Genomic DNA, 19378 nt, shown 5'->3' with positions numbered 1-19378 from the left:
GTCGCTGTAGATCCGAGGGGGACATGCAAGGAAAATAAAAAACAGCATTTTAGCTTGCCCATGATTGGATGATACAATCAGCAGAGCTTCCACTCATTTCAGAGCTACCTCTTAGATTCAGAGCGACTGCACTTCCAAGGGCACTTGCAGTGCAAAGTGGATTTGCCTTTCGTAAATAACCCCCTTAGTGTTTTTAAATGAGACAAGTACACACTACAGAGGGATATGCTTTGTTCATATTTTATGACTGAGGTTTACAACCACTTTAGGGTTACAGAGTACAGAATGATATCATTTAAAGCTCCAATCTCTCCTATGAACATTGTGAGATGCTTTACAAGTCTAGCTGGAAAGAATTATGCATAGTGTAGAAGAAGCAAATTAAATGAAGTTTCCAATTTAAACACAACTGTAGTGGTAATCGAAGTACATTTTGAAGTACATTGATTTATTATATTGTTGTTAGACTAACACATTTAAATACATGGAGCCTGTGAAAGTAAATAGGTACGGTAATATTTTCCTTCTGGCACGTAATAAGCCAAATCTTCTCTCAAGTCAAATCTTCTTTTAAAAATGCTACAGGTGCTGTTGGTGTGTCACACGGATGGATGTGTCAGATATCTGTTCTCCTGCTTTGCTGCATGGTTCCTCCTGGTGGCCGCCATGTCACTATAGGACACAATAGTGACAATGTGGCTGGAGGCTAGAACCACAGTCTGCTGCTGGGGAGCACACATTGATGTGTCACATGCCACCAACACCTTTATCCTTTCAAGAGAAATACATTTAGACTCCCTGTCTTCCAAAAAAGGCCAACTTACTTTAATATTGGAAATACAAGGCGACATGTAATATGATTTTCTTAGTATAGCGACATATTCACGTGAAGGAAAGAATGAACACATTTATATAAAGTGTGCTTTGAAGAAAATCAGGTGACAACCCCCCCCCCCCCCCCAACAGGGACAGCAATAAACACTACAGAGGGAAAGGGTTAAAGCCTCTGTCAGGTGTTTGTTGCTGTCTCTGTTCCCTTTGAGGGAATGATTTTCACTTCATGTGTGGTCACAGGGACAGAAAATGAGTGGAAATCTCCCCACTGGGGACACAGACATCATATATCTGAAATTTGTTTTAATCCTTCTGTATGCTTATCAAAATGGCAAAAAGAAAAATGTATGGAGCCACAATAAAATTATAATTGCACCTTTTTTCATGTGCATTTTGAATTAATTCTTGTCTCTGTGGACTTCATCTTTATAGAGCTGTATTTTTATCTGTGATAATCTAAACCAGTGGTTCTCAACCTCGGTCCTCCGTGCTCCCAACAGGTTTTCCATGTTTTGGGAATTTCTCTTAGCCCTTGTACACACGGTCGGACATTCCGACAACCAAATCCGTTGGATTTTGTCCGAAACTGTTGAATACACACGGTCGGACAAAGTTGTCGGAAAATCCGATTGTTCAGAACGAGATGATGTTATTTCGTTACGACGGGACTACGTTCAGGCTAGTAGCCAATAGCTTTGGTCTAGGAATTTGATCTGAGCATGCGTGCCACTTTGTCCGATCGGAATTCTCTACAAACGATAGGACAAAGTCCCATCGGACCATGTTGTCGGAAAATTTTATAGTCCAGCTGTAAAACTTTGTCCGTCGGATATTCCGATGGAAACAGTCCGATGGAGCCCACACACAGTCGGATTATCAGACAACACGGTCCGATCGGACATTTTCCGTCGGAATGTCCGACCGTGTGTACAAAGGCTAAGATGAAATAGCTGTCCAAAATACCAAGCTATTTACTCTGATTTAAAACACCTGTGCAAGATAAAGGAAAACCTGCAAACATGGCTTGTTGGGGGTACTTGAGGATTGAGGTTGAGAACCACTGGGCTAAACAATAATGATGCACACAGGGAAAATGAAAAGCTTTGGCTTACCATCCTTGAGAGAAGAGAACCCTGTGACTCTGCATGTTGAATGGACTGATCAACGACATCCCTGATCCCTAGAAGGGATTGCTCCAGGTCATTTGAACCTGTAATCTGATTAGCAAGGTGATCCACTAAGCTGATGAATCCTCTCCAAGGACCATCCAGACTCGCCAGGCTGGCCAAACATCCTCTCATTACATTAAGACAGTAGCCAACACATGGTCGGATGAGAGTCAGCCCTTGACAATGGGGACAATATTGCATTTTCACCAGCGCGTGGGTGCACTCCCGTGTCAAGCCTGCATGCTCAGTACTGTTAATGACTTGCTCTGCCATGTTTAATGCCTGCTTTATCATTCTGCTCGTCCACAGTGATTTGGACAACCTTGTAGTCATCTCATTAGAATAGTTTCCAAATGGGTTAATGTCTTGACGTGTCAAGCGCAGGCAATCCAAGTACTCATCTGACAGTGATGCTATCCTTGGGTTTATAAGGTGGTTGTAAACCACAGGGAAAAGCGAATCTAAAAACCGGGAAAATGCATCCTCCAGTGGCATATCCGCTCCCATAATATTCAGGGACAGGTCAGTGAACAGTTCCTTCACTGTCTCTTGTACATCCTGGGCCATGGAACGGTACTTGCTGTGAAACAAGGAAAGTGTGTTGTTGGTGGCCAAGTCAATCAAATAAGTAAATGTCTCTGGAATGAGAAAGTAGAAAACAGTAATTATTCACCAGAACCAATTAACACCACAAAGTATATACTGTATAATTCGAAATCTATATTTATTTCTATTTAATATGTGTTCCAGAATATATACGGTAATAAACAGAGATCCATTTGTGTTTGAGTTTTTCCTTTCTGTTGAGTAAAAATGTTTATAGGCCCTTCTTGAAATACTGTAGGTTCCTCTCTGGGTTTTTGCTTAGAAGCTTATAATTTCTATGTTGTTTTTCCTATTTTGATATGGAATTTAATTTCTCTGTCTATTTGATTGGAGGATACTGCCCATCAGTGCTGCCTTTTCTGCCTGTCTTGCCTTTCTTAACCCATGTCTAATCTTTCAGCAATCACTTGGGTATCAGCTCCCTTTCTTTACTCCAAATAATTGCTTGAGTACTTTGCCAGTTAGGTGTGGCATCCTGAATTCTATCTTTTTTTGGAATTTAAAATATATCTCTAGATTTTGGATTGATTGGGGAAGGGTTAGTAAGTTTTTCTTACTGTCCATGCCCCTCTTTGTCCTTCTGACCATTATCACCGAGAAAAAAAAAAGAGGAAATCCATATTTCAAAGCTATTCCCAGAACAAGAAGTAATAAGACCCTTTTAAAGGGGACATTATTAACTGTCTAGGAGAAAAATTCAGCTCACTTTGGGAGATGTCCTCTAATTTCCCGATGCATCTCTTTGACAGGACATGAAGGGAAATTTCCCCAATGTTACAGTGACATCAACAAAAAAAGAAAAAAAAAAAAAAACTGTCAGGGTTTGTTTTTCAAATATAATTTTTTATTAGATTATCTCAAAACGTTTTTCAAAGTACCAATCATATACTCAATTCCTTTTGAAAAAAATATATATATTACAAACCATAAAACATGTATTATTTATAGGCATAAAACAAAAACTACAAAAATTGTACATATGCATGTCTTTTTTTTTTTACATACTATCCTTTGGCATTTTTGCTAGGCAGTCTTGGTTCATTCAAGAAGAAAAGGAAACTGACAGAGGTTTTAACCATTCCCTACTCTATCCCAAACTAACATATGTTTTGGCTAATGGTCATTGCCTCAACCTCAATTCCTAACCTGCACCTTTTTGTCTGCTTTGTGCCTTTTTGCCTTGTGTATCGTATCTCTTGCATTGCCTGATTTTGGCTGTCAATGTACAGTTTATTTTCCTAGTTATCTCACCTCTACTTTATTAATTTGGTGCCAGTCCTGTTGTCATTAAAGATTCAAATTATCCCTGCTATCAATCATACTGTCCTTACACCTTCCTCAATCCCTTCCCTCAGTCAACATACCCCTTCCTAATTGTTCTCAGTTGTTACTCCTCTGTGTTCCAGTTCCTTGTCCTCTGTCCTTCAGCCCTGCTTTATGGCCCCTTTCCAATTCTATCCCTGTATGTATGCTCTGTGCCACATGTATCAAATCCCCTTTTAGTATTATTTTGCACTTGCCATTTCTCCTACACCATGTGTTTTCGGCCCACTGCTGCCTTAGAATTTACCTTAATTCGTTCTGACATTACTGTTGACCCAGGTATAAGATGTCGGTTGCTTGCTGTTGTGCAGTAAGTACTTGGGCAACTAAGTACCAGTTGACATTGAATCTTAAAAGGAAGCCAACTCCTGAAGTGCATTTGTCATACCTCCTGCTTAGTATTAAACGGATAATGATCACCTGGGGTCAATTTCTCCAAACATATGGCACATATTGGCAAATTAGCTGCAGTAATTTATTTTTGCTGATCATAAGTCCATGAATGCATAACAATATACAATTTCTCCATGTTTTCCTTTTTGATGATTTTTACTAGATATTACTAGTCAATGACATCCTATATTACTATATGCATACATCGCTCCATTATCTTAATCACTACTATAAAATTACTACATGAAAGTATTCCGTGTATAGAAAAAAGCAGGAACTTTATGCATTGTTCTCAATCTCATGTTATAACAATAATTATTACCAGACCAGAGCAAACAGATATATTATTCCTTTATACAATATTAAGCCATAAATACAATTTACACATCCAGATTAAATAAAAGGCAATAAGAGGTATTGCAGTTAACGAGGCCTGGCAAAGCCATTTCCCCCATGAGCACTTACAGGATTCCTGCAGAAGATTCTTTACTCGTATTGCCAAACAGAGGCTACAGCTGCTTGAATTTACCATTCCTGTATCATATTTTGGCTCTTATCCCTGAAACAGATACAAGTCCTCTGAAGAACAGGATATATCATGTCAAATTTTGTCTGTTTTATGGCATTAAAGCTTGTCTTCTTTATTGCATTTGATTAGCATGGCCTCTATATAATAGCACTGGATTGAAACGTCCTGCACAATTTCAGTGGTGTATGATATGGGGATAGCTATAAGGTTATCTATAAGAAGTACAGTGAGGGAAAAGGTATTTGATCCCCTGCTCATTTTGTACGTTTGCCCACTGACACAGAAATGATCAGTCTATAATTTTAAAGGTAGGTTTATTTTATTTTGAGAGAAAGCATAACAACGAAAATATCCAGAAAAACGCAGTTCAAAAAAGTTATAAATTGACTGAAACAAGTATCTGATCCCTTATCAATTAGCAAGATTTCTGGCTCCCAGGTGTCTCCCTATACAGGTAATGAGCTGAGGTTAGGATCACTCTCTTAAAGGGTAACTCTCTTGTTACCTATATAAAAGACACCTGTCCACAGACGCAATCAATCAGATTCCAATCTCTCCACCATGGCCAAGACCAAAGAGCTGTCCAAGGATGTCAGGGACAAGATTGTAGACCTACACAAGGCTGAAATGGGCTACAAGACCATTGCCAAGCAGCTTGGTGAGAGGGTAACAACAGTTTATTGTGATTATTCGCAAATGGAAGAAACACAAAATAACTGTCAATCTCCCTTGTTTTGGGGCTACATGCAATATCTGACCTCATGGAGTTTCAAAGATCATGAGAACAGTGAAGAATCAGCCCAGAACTACACGAGAGAACCTTGTCAATGATCTCAAGGCAGCTGGGATCATAGTCACCAAAGTCGCCCACAAGATCCCCCTGCTCAAGAAAGCGCATGTACAAGCCCATTTGAAGTTTGCTAATAATCATCTGAATGATTCAGAGGAGAACTGGGTGAAAGTGTTGTGGTCAGATGAGACCAAAATCAAGCTCTTTAGCATCAACTCAACTCACTGTGTTGAGGAAGAATGCTGCCTATGACCCCAAGAACACCATCCCCACCATCAAACATGGAGGTTAAAACATTATGCTTTGAGGGTGTTTTTCTACTAAGGGGACAGGACAACTTCACTGCATCAAAGGGATGATGGACTGGGCCGTGTGCCATCAAATCTTAGGTGAGAACCTCTTTCCTTCAGCCAGGGCAATGAAAATGGGTCATAAATGGGTATTCCATGGCCAAGGCAAAAAAAAGGAGTGGCTCAAGAAGAAAGAAGAAGCACATTAAGGTCCTGGAGTAGCCTAGCCAGTCTCCAGACCTTAATCCCATAGAAAGTATGTGGAGGGAGCTGAAGGTTCAAGTTACCAAACATCATCAGCCTCAAAACCTTAATGACTTGGAGAGAATCTGTAAAGAGGAGTGGGACAAAATCCCTCCTGAGATGTGTGCAAACCTGGTGGCCAACTACAAGAAACGTCTGACCTCTGTGATTGCCAACAAGGGTTTTGCCACCAAGTACTAAGTCATGTTTTGTTAAGGGGTCAAATACTTATTTCACTCATTAAAATGCAAATCAATTTATAAACTTTTTTTTACATGTTTTCTGGATTTTTTTGTTGTTTTTCTTTCTCTAACTGTTAAAATGAACCTGCCATTAAAATGATAGGCTGATCATTTTTTTTTCACTGGGCAAACGTACAAAATTAGCAGAGAGGCGTCTAAGTGAAGGTGATGGAAATGGTAGCCAATCAGGTGATAGCAATCCTTTTATGCTAGTGGCATTAGACAGGAGTTGAAAAAAGTTCACTGTAACAAATAATGCTAAACTCAACAGGTGAAGTTATAATGGTGGTGACTTGACCTGCCAGTGCTTGCCCTATTCGTGCTGGCCCACATCTGTGCCCCCTGGCAGTTTGGGGAAGAATGATCTATGTAACAGTATGAAGACTGCAGCAGAATAATGACCAGTGGTATGAACAAGGCGGGGGACTGGGCACCAAAATCTCGTTACTTCTCCAGGTAGTCCTCACAACTAGAAAGCATTAGATATCTGAGTATGTGAATGATTAAACCCACCAGTAAACACTTATAACTCAAATGGAAGTCATGAGCAATTTAAATGAAGATATAGATTATATTTTATATATATATATATATATATATATATATATAAATGAATCAATACATTTTAAAAATATATACTCTGTTGTCACTGTCGCTGTGACTAGCGCCATTCCATTAAGGACCATGAGTTTTAAACCTTCCCTACTCTATCCAAAATGAAAAAAAAGTTTGGACTATTCATCCATATCTTACAGCTCATTTTCATTCTAAAGAAGCCACAGTACAGACTACAAAAGCTTGGTGCGGAGTGGACCTCTGTGGGGAAGTAGAGGTCTCTAAGCACAGATCTGGCACTCCCCTTGCCTAGACAGACTAATAGTTCTGCAATCAGCTCATTGGTCTGGACCTGACACGACAAGGGTTGTGTCGGATCTCTGCAGAGAGGCCAATGCTTCCCACAGAGGGCAAGGGTCCTAACCTGAAATTGCTGGCTGATGACAGGCTTTTCTACTCAGGCTGTGGCTGATTTCAAAAGAAAATAAACTGTAGGTCATTAAACATCTTCTATTTTGATACACCTGGAATGTATTTAGCTGAATTAAATGGAAAGTGTAAATGGGCTTTAAGTCCACTCTAGCCCAAAGCTTTCCTCCTCATCCTTCCCATTGTGCATAATATTCAGATCTGTTTTTTGTCATTCCTTCAGCTTAGAGCTAAGCAGTATCTTTCACAACAATGGTCCAGTAAGTTGGCATTTGCCACTCAGCTCTAATGACTATAATGGATTGCCCAGAGGTCTATTTATCTGTTGATGTACAGATCCCTAGGCTTTTCAAATATAGTGAATGGAACCAAAGGGTGAAAGCCCAATTCTGCTCCATTGTTATGGAAGATATTGGTAGACTGTGACTTTTTAATGACTGCAGTGAGAGGACAAGGACAATGAGGCTTTGGGCTAGTGTGGAATATCATTTCAGCTCCCTTTTAACTTTTTAAAAGACAGATCTATCAAATAAATAAATAAAATAAATAAATTGTTTGGCTTTTAAAATGCTGCCTCTGGGCAAGTTTTGAATGCTGGAAAATTTGTGAAAAAAACTGCGCTAAAATCAAAATAAATGAATAAAAAAGCTGCTAGCACTCAAACAAAGTGTAACGTGAATAGTGGAACAATAGTGTAGCGCTAATATAAACAATAAAATATCAATGCGTGTACTTAAAACACAAAATATGTGTTAAAACAAATATGTGAAAACAATCATAAGTATATATGCATGGCACAGTATACACAATAGGTGCATGAATCCAATTGTGAATATAAACTTCAAAATAAAAAGTTCAGAGTAAAGTCCACAGAAAACTGAGAGCAAACTTCTTCCTATTGGGGTGACACCAAACCAGTGAAAAAGGAAAGTTGTCTGTAGTCACTCTAAATAAGTCTTCAAGGGTAAGTAGATGGATACTCTTCACAGCTGAGATGGACACACATGCCTTACGACAGTGGGTCAGTAAGGCTCGAGATTCTGAATGGTCCGGATCAGGTGCTGTACATAGAGGATGATCAAGTAGATCAGGTGCAGGGTCCCCGATTCTCCGTCCACAAACTCCACAAGCACTGTATGATCAAGGTAGGGGTAGCCTGGGAACAGCTCCTCGTAGGCTCCAACGAAAAAAACATATGGAAAAAGGGGAAGGACTCCAGATAGTCCAGGTCAAACCGATGGGTTTATTGGAATATGTCATACATCACAAATGACAAATATAAAAAGCAATGTGGAGTGCAGTAAATGCTAGCGCGGAGAATCGGGGACCCTGCACCAGATCTACTCAAGCATCCTCTGTGGACAGCCCCTGATCTGGACCATTCAGGATCTCGAGCCTTATGCCCCATACACACAGTCGGATTTTCCGATTGAACATGTGCGATCGGATCATGTTGTCGGAAAATCCGACCGTGTGTGGGCTCCATTTGACTTTTTCCATCAGATTTCCCGACGCACAAAGTTTGAGAGCAGGATCTAAAATTTTCCAACAACAAAATCGCATAAAATTCCGATCGTGTGTAGACAATTCCGATGGACAAAGTGCAGTGCATGCTCAGAATAAACTAAGAAATAAAGCTATTGGCAACTGGCCCGTTTATAGTCCCGATGTACGTGTTTGACGTCACCTTGTTAAGAACAATCAGATTTTCCGACAACTTTGTGTGACCGTGTGTATGCAAGACAAGTTTGGGCCAACATCCGTCGGAAAAAATCCGATGGATTTTGTTGTCGGAATGTCCGACCGTCTGTATGGGGCATAACTGACCCACTGTCGTAAGACGTGTGTCCATCTCAGCTGGTAAGAGTATCCATCTACTTACCCTTGAAGAGTTGTTTAGATTGACTACAGACAACTTGTTTCCTTTTTCACTGGTTTGGTGTCACCCCAACAGGAAGAATTTTACTTTCAGTTTTCTGTGGACTTTACTCTGCACTTTTAATTTTTAAGTTTATATTTCACAATTGGATTCACGCACCTATTGTTTATACTGTGCTATGCATCTACTTGTATAATGATTATTTATACAATTATTATTTGTACATCTACATGTACAATGATTGTTTTCGCATATTTTTTTTAACACATATTTTGTGTTTTAAGTACACGCATTGATATTTTATTGTTTATATTAGCGCTACACTATTGATCCACTATTCAAGTTTTGCACGCTGACACTAAATTTTACAGATAGTATGGCTGATATTGCACCGCATTCGGTCCAAACATGCACAGGATCCTTTTTTCTGTTCGGACCAGAATCGGATCGCATGTGTGTTCACACATATGCAATCCGATTCATGTCTGAACTGTCAGTTCGCAGTGCGATATGCAAGCTGAAATGGGGGTGTCGTTAACATATAATGACACTCTCCAGCAGTTCGCATATGGCAGTGTGAACTGCCGTGCACGTCAAGTGCGATGCGGGAACCCGCAGTTGATTTGCAGGGTTCTCGCATCGCACTAGTGTGAACCGGCACTCAGAGACTGGGCTGCAGGGCAGTATTCCAACATGATAACGACTCCAAACACACCTACAAGACAACCACTGCCTTTCTAAAGAAGCTGAGGGTAAAGTTGTTGGACTGGATACCTGCAATTAATAAGATAAGATAAGGAACCAGCCATCTGATATCAAGTGGCATGCTACCTGGACTGTATTAAAAGTTTTTTACTGATTTTACTTGGTGCTCGGAGTTGTTATTTAATATTACCCCCAACCCCCCTTTCATGGTGTGTGGCTGTTTGGTTCATACTCAAAATTAAATCCTCTAATATGTTTACAATTTTCAACAAGTCAATCATTCCAGAAAACCTTTATCTGGCTCAGCTGGGACAGAAGGCTGATAACATGAGCAAGATATTGCTATACCAGCAAGTCAGAAGAGACTTGCAATACCCCAGTCTAATTATTTCGCTATAGGATTTCAGGATTGATGCAAGATTGTATCATAAACCGTACCTCACCTCATTATGGATATTTGCAAATAATTTGATTATTTCTGGCTGTGTCCTAAAACAGGTGGTAACAAAGTGAACACTATATATCTCCCTAGGGCCTAGTTTACAAATACTACTCTTAAGTCAGCACAATAATGACATTCCATAGAGACCGAGCAGTGAGAAAGCAGAGTCCCCAATCCAGTAATAACATCACATATGAGCAGAGCAAATCTAAACACCATGCTTATCACAGGGAGGAAAATCCTTAGTAAGCATTGGAATGTTTTCCTTTGATACATATGATTAACTGCTTTTGCACTGACTAGTAAAACATTATCCAAGTTAAATTTTTTTTAGCAAATATAATCTACAAACTCACAAATTTATTGTGTTAGCTGCTTAACTGCATAGCATTCTCTGCACATGTTTTAGTGCATACATGACATGTGTAGAATAGATAACCTCCAGCATTGCCAAAGCCTGCTAGGCTATCCCCTCCAACCCCCCAAACTATACGATAAAAGACACAAGGTTTTGGAGTAAAATGGCCACCACATCCTTTTATTAAACAAACTACATATCTTCCAATAAAATAAATAACATAACATTCCTTAGACCAGTGTTTCTCAACTCCAGTCCTCAAGGCGCCCCAACAGATCATGTTTTCAGGCTTTCCATTATTTTGCACAGGTGATTTGATCAGTTTCACTGCCTTAGTAATTACAACAGCCATTTCATCTAAGGGAAATCCTGAAAACATGACCTGTTGGGGCGCCTTGAGGACTGGAGTTGAGAAACACTGCCTTAGACAGAAACTGAGAAAATAGAGCTTGGTGGTCTTTGAGGGCAACAGCACACAACCTAGTCACTGCAACAACATTTTCTTAAATGTAGGCCTCCAGCCAGACCCCAGCTCAGAGACAATCCTCATCATCCGCAGTGACCTCCATTTACATATTCTGAGTTAAACCCCTCGTTAACCGGAATGTACCCGAGAACACTATACCCCTGATGGGTCCTGATCATTCTATTACCCAGCATTTTCCTTCTCCTCCTAAGACCCAACACTGCCAGGCTGCCAGCCACATGCTGGAACATGAACAACTGAAATAAAAAAAACTAAATTGAGCTCAACGATCCCTGTAAAATGATATGAACTTGTTTGATCAATTAAAATAGTATTTATTAATGTCAAAATTAGAAAATCATATATAACATATACAATAGTACCATACTAGACAAACTACACACAATATGGAATTACAACCAATCCACAACACAACTCCATATGTCATTTTATATATATATATATATATATATATATATATATATATATATCTCATGAGTGCAATCTGCAAGAGACCAGTATTGAAGTCAAAACACTAAAGTGCAGCAGTAACTATATCCAGGGATCAATGCCCTGAGCATCCACAGTTGTGCTAAATTAGAGGGGTATTTACAGCTGTAATGTCCAGTGAAAGAGCCCAAGTACATGAAGGCAGAATCTCTGGTGGTTTAGAGGAGGTGCAAGTATGTTCCCAGTGAAGATGGTTGCAGTTTGGGAAAACCTCAATAACATCCTTCCTGTTTGTCTTATCATTTTAGTATTATATTCCCCTCTCTGATATATGTTAGTACCCCTCTTCTCTGTCTACTATTATCCCCAAATTATACTTTTTATGTTCTTCATATTGATCATATTGAGACAATTGTCCAGTGCATCCCTTTATTTTTGGATGCATCTTTGATCTTGTTACTGATATTTCTTAAATACAATTTTTGACATCAATGGTTCTTTCCATTATTTACAATCTTCACATCTTTCCATATAAAAATCTCCTTAAAACCTTAGTACCTGCTTGATCCTTTAACCCACAATCTGATCAACGAGTATATCTGACCACGAGGCGCTAAATCTACCCCTGTCCTACATATTGTTATCATTGCTTTTTACTCCTTTCTGGTACAATCCCCCTTTCTTCTTTTTTTTCCTATTTCCTTTTTTATTTACCAACTACTTTTTATTATTCCTTTTCTTTTCTAGAGTTGTATAGTACATTCTTATTGGATTACATTTTTTTTACCCCAGGAGCCCTCCACCCCATGCTCTGAATTTATTCATTTTCAATGAGTATTCAGTCTGTATTCGGATTTTTCCTTATCTCTGTTTTATTACCTTGGCACCTCACTATGATTCTGGTGCCAAATTTCTTTGTATGGTAAACTATTATAAATATCCTATACAATTTATTCAGGAAGTTTGGCACGGTAGGTTCTCCTTCCTTAGGGACAGGCATTGTCGAGTGATATATACTTTTATATTTAATGATGCATATATGTTTTTTGATATCTTGTACTTATTTTGTTCCTTTTTGTACAGTATTACGCATTTCCAGACTGATTTGAATATCCCCTGATGAAGCTATTAGGCGAAATATGTCGGGTTAATATATGAATATGAAACTTCTGTTTAAGCTGAACATTCGCCATATGACCACCTTCATCATGAAATGTTGAATACTCATGAACGAATTGGCCCTGTTTTGTTTTAACTTTATTCTCATTAAAATGATATATATTTTTTTAACTATATGGTTTCCATTATTATCTGTAAGCACCGCGACGATACCCCTTCTTTTCCATTTCGTACCATAGATAATAGCGATTAATTGGCAATGGATAGCATATAGTGGATTATCCATAAGATTAAGGTAGCCCTCTTGCCAAAGGATGAATATACAACATTGCATATAGCAGCTCCATCAAATGCTTCAACAGTCACATATGTGTGGAAAGGAGATATACTTATCAGTCATTGTGCAAACAGAAAATCCTTCAGAGCTTATTCTGGTCATCTGGAAAAAGTCCCATCTGTAAGCATACATTTTCCATGTGTTTAAAGTTGAGAGTTGGAAAGGATGTCCGTGCCTGACCAGTTTCACTGATCACCGCCGGCTGCATCAGAGGCTAAGCTTAGAATGAACTTGAAACCGCTCAGGCATGGGACTCCCTTTATATGTGAATTCATCATACCTGGCTATTTTTAGTGCAATTCTGCAAAAAACAACATCCTATTACAGAGGGGGACAAAGAAAGTTGCTATCTTTTTAGAGCTCTAAAGATTCTAGTGTATTTGAAAGTGTTATATAAGCTCAAAATAAAATATAAATTCCCCAGTAAACTATGTGTTTAAATTCTTACCTCAGCACTTGCCAATTACAACTTTTAATGGTGCTAGCCAATCAAAAACGAATAACAGCAATGGTGAGTCTACATTCCTGTCAATGTGGGTGCTGCATTAATGCCAATGGAGTGGGTGCTGCATTCATGGCAATGGAGTGCTGCGTTCATGGCAATACAGTGGGTGCTGCATTCATGGCAATACGGTGGGTGCTGCATTCATGCCAATGGAGTGGGTGCAGCATTCATGCCAATGGAGATGGTACAGCATTCATGGCAATGGAGATGGTACAGCATTCATGGCAATGGAGTGGGTGCTGCATTCATGGCAATGCAGTGGGTGCTGCATTCATGGCACTTGTGAGGCTGCATTGATGGGCACTGCCCCCTATTTTGTTTCACAGTTCTTTATTTAAAATTTAAGATTTTTTGTCCTGAAACTTTTTTAGAGAACCTTTTTAAAGTTAAGGCGCGTGTTATAAGCCGATAAATACGGTATATCCAAATAACACGCCCAAGCTCATCTATTCACCACACACAGCACAAAGGCAAGAGAGTTCTTGTTTGGCCGTGTATTAGTGCTCGGACGAACACACTTAGACTGACTTTTAATGGTTTAAAGAATGTCAAGCAAAATGGTTGGCCCTCAAGCATGTTCACTTCATCAATTCTGGCCCTCTTTGAAAAAAGTTTGGCCACCCCTGATCTAAACTATATTTATCGGGACTCTTAAGGCACAGCAATTTAGTAAAAAATTAACAAAGACAATTTTGGTCCATACTTTTAACAGACTATAATAAAATGCAATTTATAAAACCAGTCTCAAACCCTGCAATGATTGCACATGGTAGTCTTTACAGCTTAAGGCGTTTTGCAGACAAGGTCCTCTTCATCGGGAGATATCAATACAGACTTTCCATGCCTGCCATCTAAATGGAATGACAAACTTTTAGTAATTATATCAAAATGCAACAATAAGTTATTTAACACACGATACAATAGTGTTCTCCTGGGTTGAGTTGTATTGTGTGCTAAATAAATTATTGTTGCATTTTGATATAACTACTAAAAGTTTGTCATTCCATTTAGATGGCATGTATAGAAAATCTATATTCATAGCTCCTGATGAAGAGTATCTTGTCCGAGGAATGCATTGAGCTGTAAATACTACCATGTGCAATCGCTGCAGTGTTTAAGACTGATTGGTTTTTATAAATTGCATTTTATTATAGTCTGTTATATGGACCAAATTGTCTTATTTTAAGTGTATTTAAATAAAACTTATTTTTTTTTTTTTTACTAAAATGCTGTGCCTTAAAAGTCCCATGCCTATACTATAAATATAGTTTTGATGTATTTTAATGGTGCTAGCTTTTACTCTCTCAATGCTGCTTCCCCGATCTTCCAGTCTTCACATAAAAGAGTTAAATAAGAATTATCACCACGCATAGCCCCCACCACCACCCCAGGGGATCTTGTAAGCATAGCACTTGTCCAACCTAAATCCATGCAGGGGTTGCTAGGCTGTGTTGTCATATAGATCGCCCAGCCCATGCATCTAGCTATCCGACAACCGACGACTGGACCTGTAGCCTGCTATTCGGGAGATCAGAGAAAGTGGAAAATTTCAACTTGTGTTGTGAATAATCGCAGCTGGAGAAGAGCATGTTCATTCACAAACACAAGCTGACAACAGTACTACTATGATCCAAGCCAGCCGAGTGTAGTACCTGGCTCCTACTGTTGTCAGCATGTGTTTTTATGAACGAAAGTCTTTTGCTCCTGGAGCAACAATTCATAACACAAGCTGACAATTTATACTCTCTCCAGTCCCCTGAATAGTAGGCTGTAGGACCAGACTCTGTGTAACCAAGGAGGACAGAGGAGACACTAAAGAATGGAGAGGGAGGCAGAGATCAGTGCTGGCTATATCCCAAATGGAAATTCTGATATTTTTAGACTTCAGGGGTGGAGCTACAGCCAGCAATGACAGAAAAGTAACATTTCTTTTATTTAAAGTGATACAAAACAGAGAAGTATTAATTGCCATACTTAATTCACACAAATCATATACATCATGGCATTGTATTTTGTTTTTAATTCCTCTAAGTACCTTAATCCTGCAGCGCTGTTGTGTGGTCATATGATCTTTCCCTGTTTTTTGTCATCTGCAGAGAAAGATCTATGGGAGGGGCTTCTATTTCTCTGGTGATGTATAGTCTCTACAGTGTGAGTCTGTGTCTGACCAGCCCTGATTGGTGCTGTGCCAGTCACGACAAAAAAAAACAAAAACTGTTTTATAAGAGCAACTCAAATTAGATTATAAATATCAATTACTTATTTTACAGATCCTAATAAACCTTTATTGAACGTCAAATTTTATTTTTTGGGCAATAACCACTTCAGCCCTGGAAGAATTTACCCCCTTCCTGACCAGAGCACTTTTTGGGATTTTGGCACTGCAACGCTTTAACTGACAACTGCGCGGTCGTGCGATGTTGTACCCAAACAAATTTTTTTTCCCACAAATAGAGCTTTCTTTTGGTGGTATTCAATCGCCTCTGCGGTTTTTATTTTTTGCGCTATAAACAAAAAAAGGGCAACAATTTTGAAAAAAAAGCATTACTTTTTACTATAATAAATATCCCCCAAAAACAAATAAAAAACACTTTTTTCCCTCAGTTTAGGCCGATATGTATTCTTCTACATATTTTTGGTAGGAAAAAAAAAAAAAGAAGATCGCAATAAGTATATATTGATTGGTTTGCGCAAAAGTTATAGCGTCTACATAATAGGGGATAGATTTATAGCATTTTTATTATTATTATTTTTTTACTAGTAATGGCGAAGATCTGAAATTTTTATCATGACTGCGACATTATGGCAGACACATCGGACAATTTTAAAACATTTTTGGAACCATTGGCATTAACCCCCCTGGCGGTATTCCCGAGTCTGGCTCGGGGTGGAAATTTTATACCAAAAGCGGTAACCTTGAGCCAGACTCGGGACCGCATCGCTGAATCCAGGGAGAGTTTACCTACCTTGGACCCCGGATCCAGCGATGCAGGAAAACAGTCAATGCAGGAACACAGTCTCCAGCCCTGTGTAATGTGCGATACCACAATTAGTGGCCATATTTTATCCATATGTTTGGGGGCAAAGAGGGAGGGGGGTTCTGCAAATGTGTTGTTTGAACTACTGTCACTAACCATTGCCTGGTATCTGATTTGCCCCTTTGGCTTGTTCAGCTGTGCACAATATTACCCTTGCTGATACTGACCCTTGTTTTTAGCTAAAGAGGTTGTGGTGTCAGAAACCATGAATCAGACTGAGACAGAAGTACAGTTAAATCACACTTGTTTAATTATAATAAAAAAAAGTTAAACAGAGTAAATGTAGTCAAAACATAGCCAGAGTTCAGGAACCATAACGGATAGTCAGACAAGCCAAAATGTTTGGAGCCAGAGATCAGCGTAGTAGAACAACAAGCAGGATATGGAGCCAGAAGGAATGTCAGCCAAGCAAGTCTTTAACAAGAACACAGGAGAGTGTCTCTAGAGATGTGACCATGCCGATGGCAGAAATCATCTGGGCTGGGTGGCTAAATTAAGCAGGACCGTCAAGCAGGATATCAACAGGTGAGTCATTGTGGAGAGATAGGAGCTGGCAATTAGCCAACAGCTGAGCGGCCAGCTCAGAGAAGGAAGGGCTGAGCCCAGCACTGACACATGGCTATCTGGTGAGCAGGTCTTTTTTACTTGAGCACATTGGGTGTGATTCGGATATAAATAAAGCAGTGGAGGATTTTATCACAATTTGTTTGAATATATCACAATATATTTGGATATTTCACTGAAGTTTGATGGCCTTTTCCAATAGACATTTTGTTTATATATATTTTTCCACTATTTATTCCTTACGATGGATTCATTATAAGTTTATATCACAGCACCCCCTACCGCAACCTTTTGAATTTGCACAGTAGGTCACCTACAGTATTTGGGGAGCAACTTAATTATTATATCATTTATTGTCTATCTGCATTTGGAACAGATCTACTGTATTTGTAGTAATACTTCTTACAAGGGTTTTCACTTTTAGGCAGAAAATGGAAACCTGTTCACTTCTGAGACCCAGCTGTTGTTCATAGGAGGTCTCTCTGATCAGCTATTTTGGTTGTGCTGGACCTCATCCTGACTTGTTCCGTTGCCTTTATGACAATCTCAGTTTGCCTGTAGTAGAGTTTATTAGCTTATGGGTGAGTTTTGTACTGTGTTCTGGATCAACTATTGCAACTTCACATTTTCTGATGTTTCTTGAACTCCAACTACACTTGCAACTGCACTTTCCTGACTATATCTCTAGTTCACACGTCTAGTCTATGCCTCCAGCTGTAGATACTCATGCTAACCAACATTGGCTGCACAAGGCTTCTGTAGGACTTCAAGTCTCATTAATACTGTCTGCTATAAGACCCTTGGCATGACCCTGATTGTGACTTATCTAATTAGAGCAAGGTCATCTCAGGAAAATAAAGAAAAAAGTAAACAATTACTGCTTATAATACTCAGTCAAGAACACATGTAAGTCCAGAACTTCTTTCTGTATCAGTGCCCTGATTGGTTTCCTCGTTTCCTTATTGTGCAGATCAACTAGGTCAACTTAAAGGGGATGTAAACCCTTGTGTTTCTTCCCCTCTGCCCGGGGTTCTCGGCTCTTGATTGGATAGATTGATAGCAGCATAGCCATTGGCTCCCACTGCTGCCAATCCAATGATGCGGACGTCGGGGGCGGGGCTGAGTCCTACATTCGGCATCTATGGATGCAGAATGGACTCGGGAGCGTGCCCACAATGTAACCCCCCGGGAGAGTGCTTCTCCTGGGGCTTATCTGAAAAGAGGAGGAGCCGCGAGAGCCGCCCGAGGGACCCCAGAAGTCGAGGATCAGAGCCACTCTGTGGAAAACGAACTGCACAGTGGAGGTAAGTATGATTTGTTAGGTTTGTTATTTTAAAAAAAAATCAAAGCTTTACATTTACTTTAACTAACTTAACTAATTGTGACCATTGGGCATATGAGATACATCATAACAATGTATTAAAAAATCTTAATTTGACAACTTTCCACTATTCTAATGTCTAATGTAAACTTAGGGTAGGTGCCCTGGGAGGAAGAGCAGAGTGAGCTGAACTAAGCTGGTTCCCAGTGCAGGAAATTAGCTTGGCTCGTAGAGGAAACTATGACTTTGATCCATCACATTGTGGAATCGATTGGGAAGAGGTTTCTGTAATCAAGACTGCATAGTAAGATAATAGATGCACAATGCACTATTTAAATTTCATTTTTGGCTGGAGTTAGGCTTTAAATAGTGTAGTTTATCCTTAAACAACCTATAAGTGGTTCAATTTTGTTGTATATTGCCATACTAAAGTTGAAACAGCTGTAACATTAGAACAAAAAAGACAACCAGTTACATCTCATAAAATGTTCTAATTGTAAACTGTAATTAGATCTCTATTTTTCATTTTATCCATTATTTTCGCCCAATTTCTGCTGACTCCTCAGTTACCTGTTGCTGTGAAGGTTTGCTGAATCTATGTACTGGCACAAAATGATAGCACTGTACTATTTGAAAAGTTCAATTTTAACTGTTGGACAGGAAAATTGATTATAAGAAAAAAGATCAAATTAAAAACACTGTTTACACATTCATTCATTTTTATTTCAGGTAAATCTGAGAATATTTCCTTGTTCTGTAGCCTCTACTTTGGCCATATTCCCTCGAACATC

The 19378-nt window shown here is 39.2% G+C and overlaps 1 protein-coding gene across 2 annotated transcripts in view; it reads right to left on the bottom strand.

Annotated features, from left to right (window-relative positions):
* The window catches only part of LOC143988643 (glypican-5-like), a 376474-nt gene that overhangs the window by 307410 nt on the left and 49686 nt on the right, over nt 1-19378 (bottom strand). For both annotated transcript variants that reach the window (XM_077488351.1, XM_077488353.1), the window contains exon 3: nt 1947-2641. In XM_077488351.1, the coding sequence (XP_077344477.1) occupies nt 1947-2641 (695 nt within the window). The remainder of the gene's footprint in view (nt 1-1946; nt 2642-19378) is intronic.

Source organism: Lithobates pipiens, unplaced genomic scaffold, assembly GCF_037356315.1.
Source record: "Lithobates pipiens isolate NorthernLeopardFrog02 unplaced genomic scaffold, aLitPip1_a1.2 Scaffold_18, whole genome shotgun sequence".
Classification (NCBI taxonomy): domain Eukaryota; kingdom Metazoa; phylum Chordata; class Amphibia; order Anura; family Ranidae; genus Lithobates; species Lithobates pipiens.
Note: the sequence above shows the minus strand (reverse complement) of the source record. Positions and strands in the feature narration are given on the sequence as shown.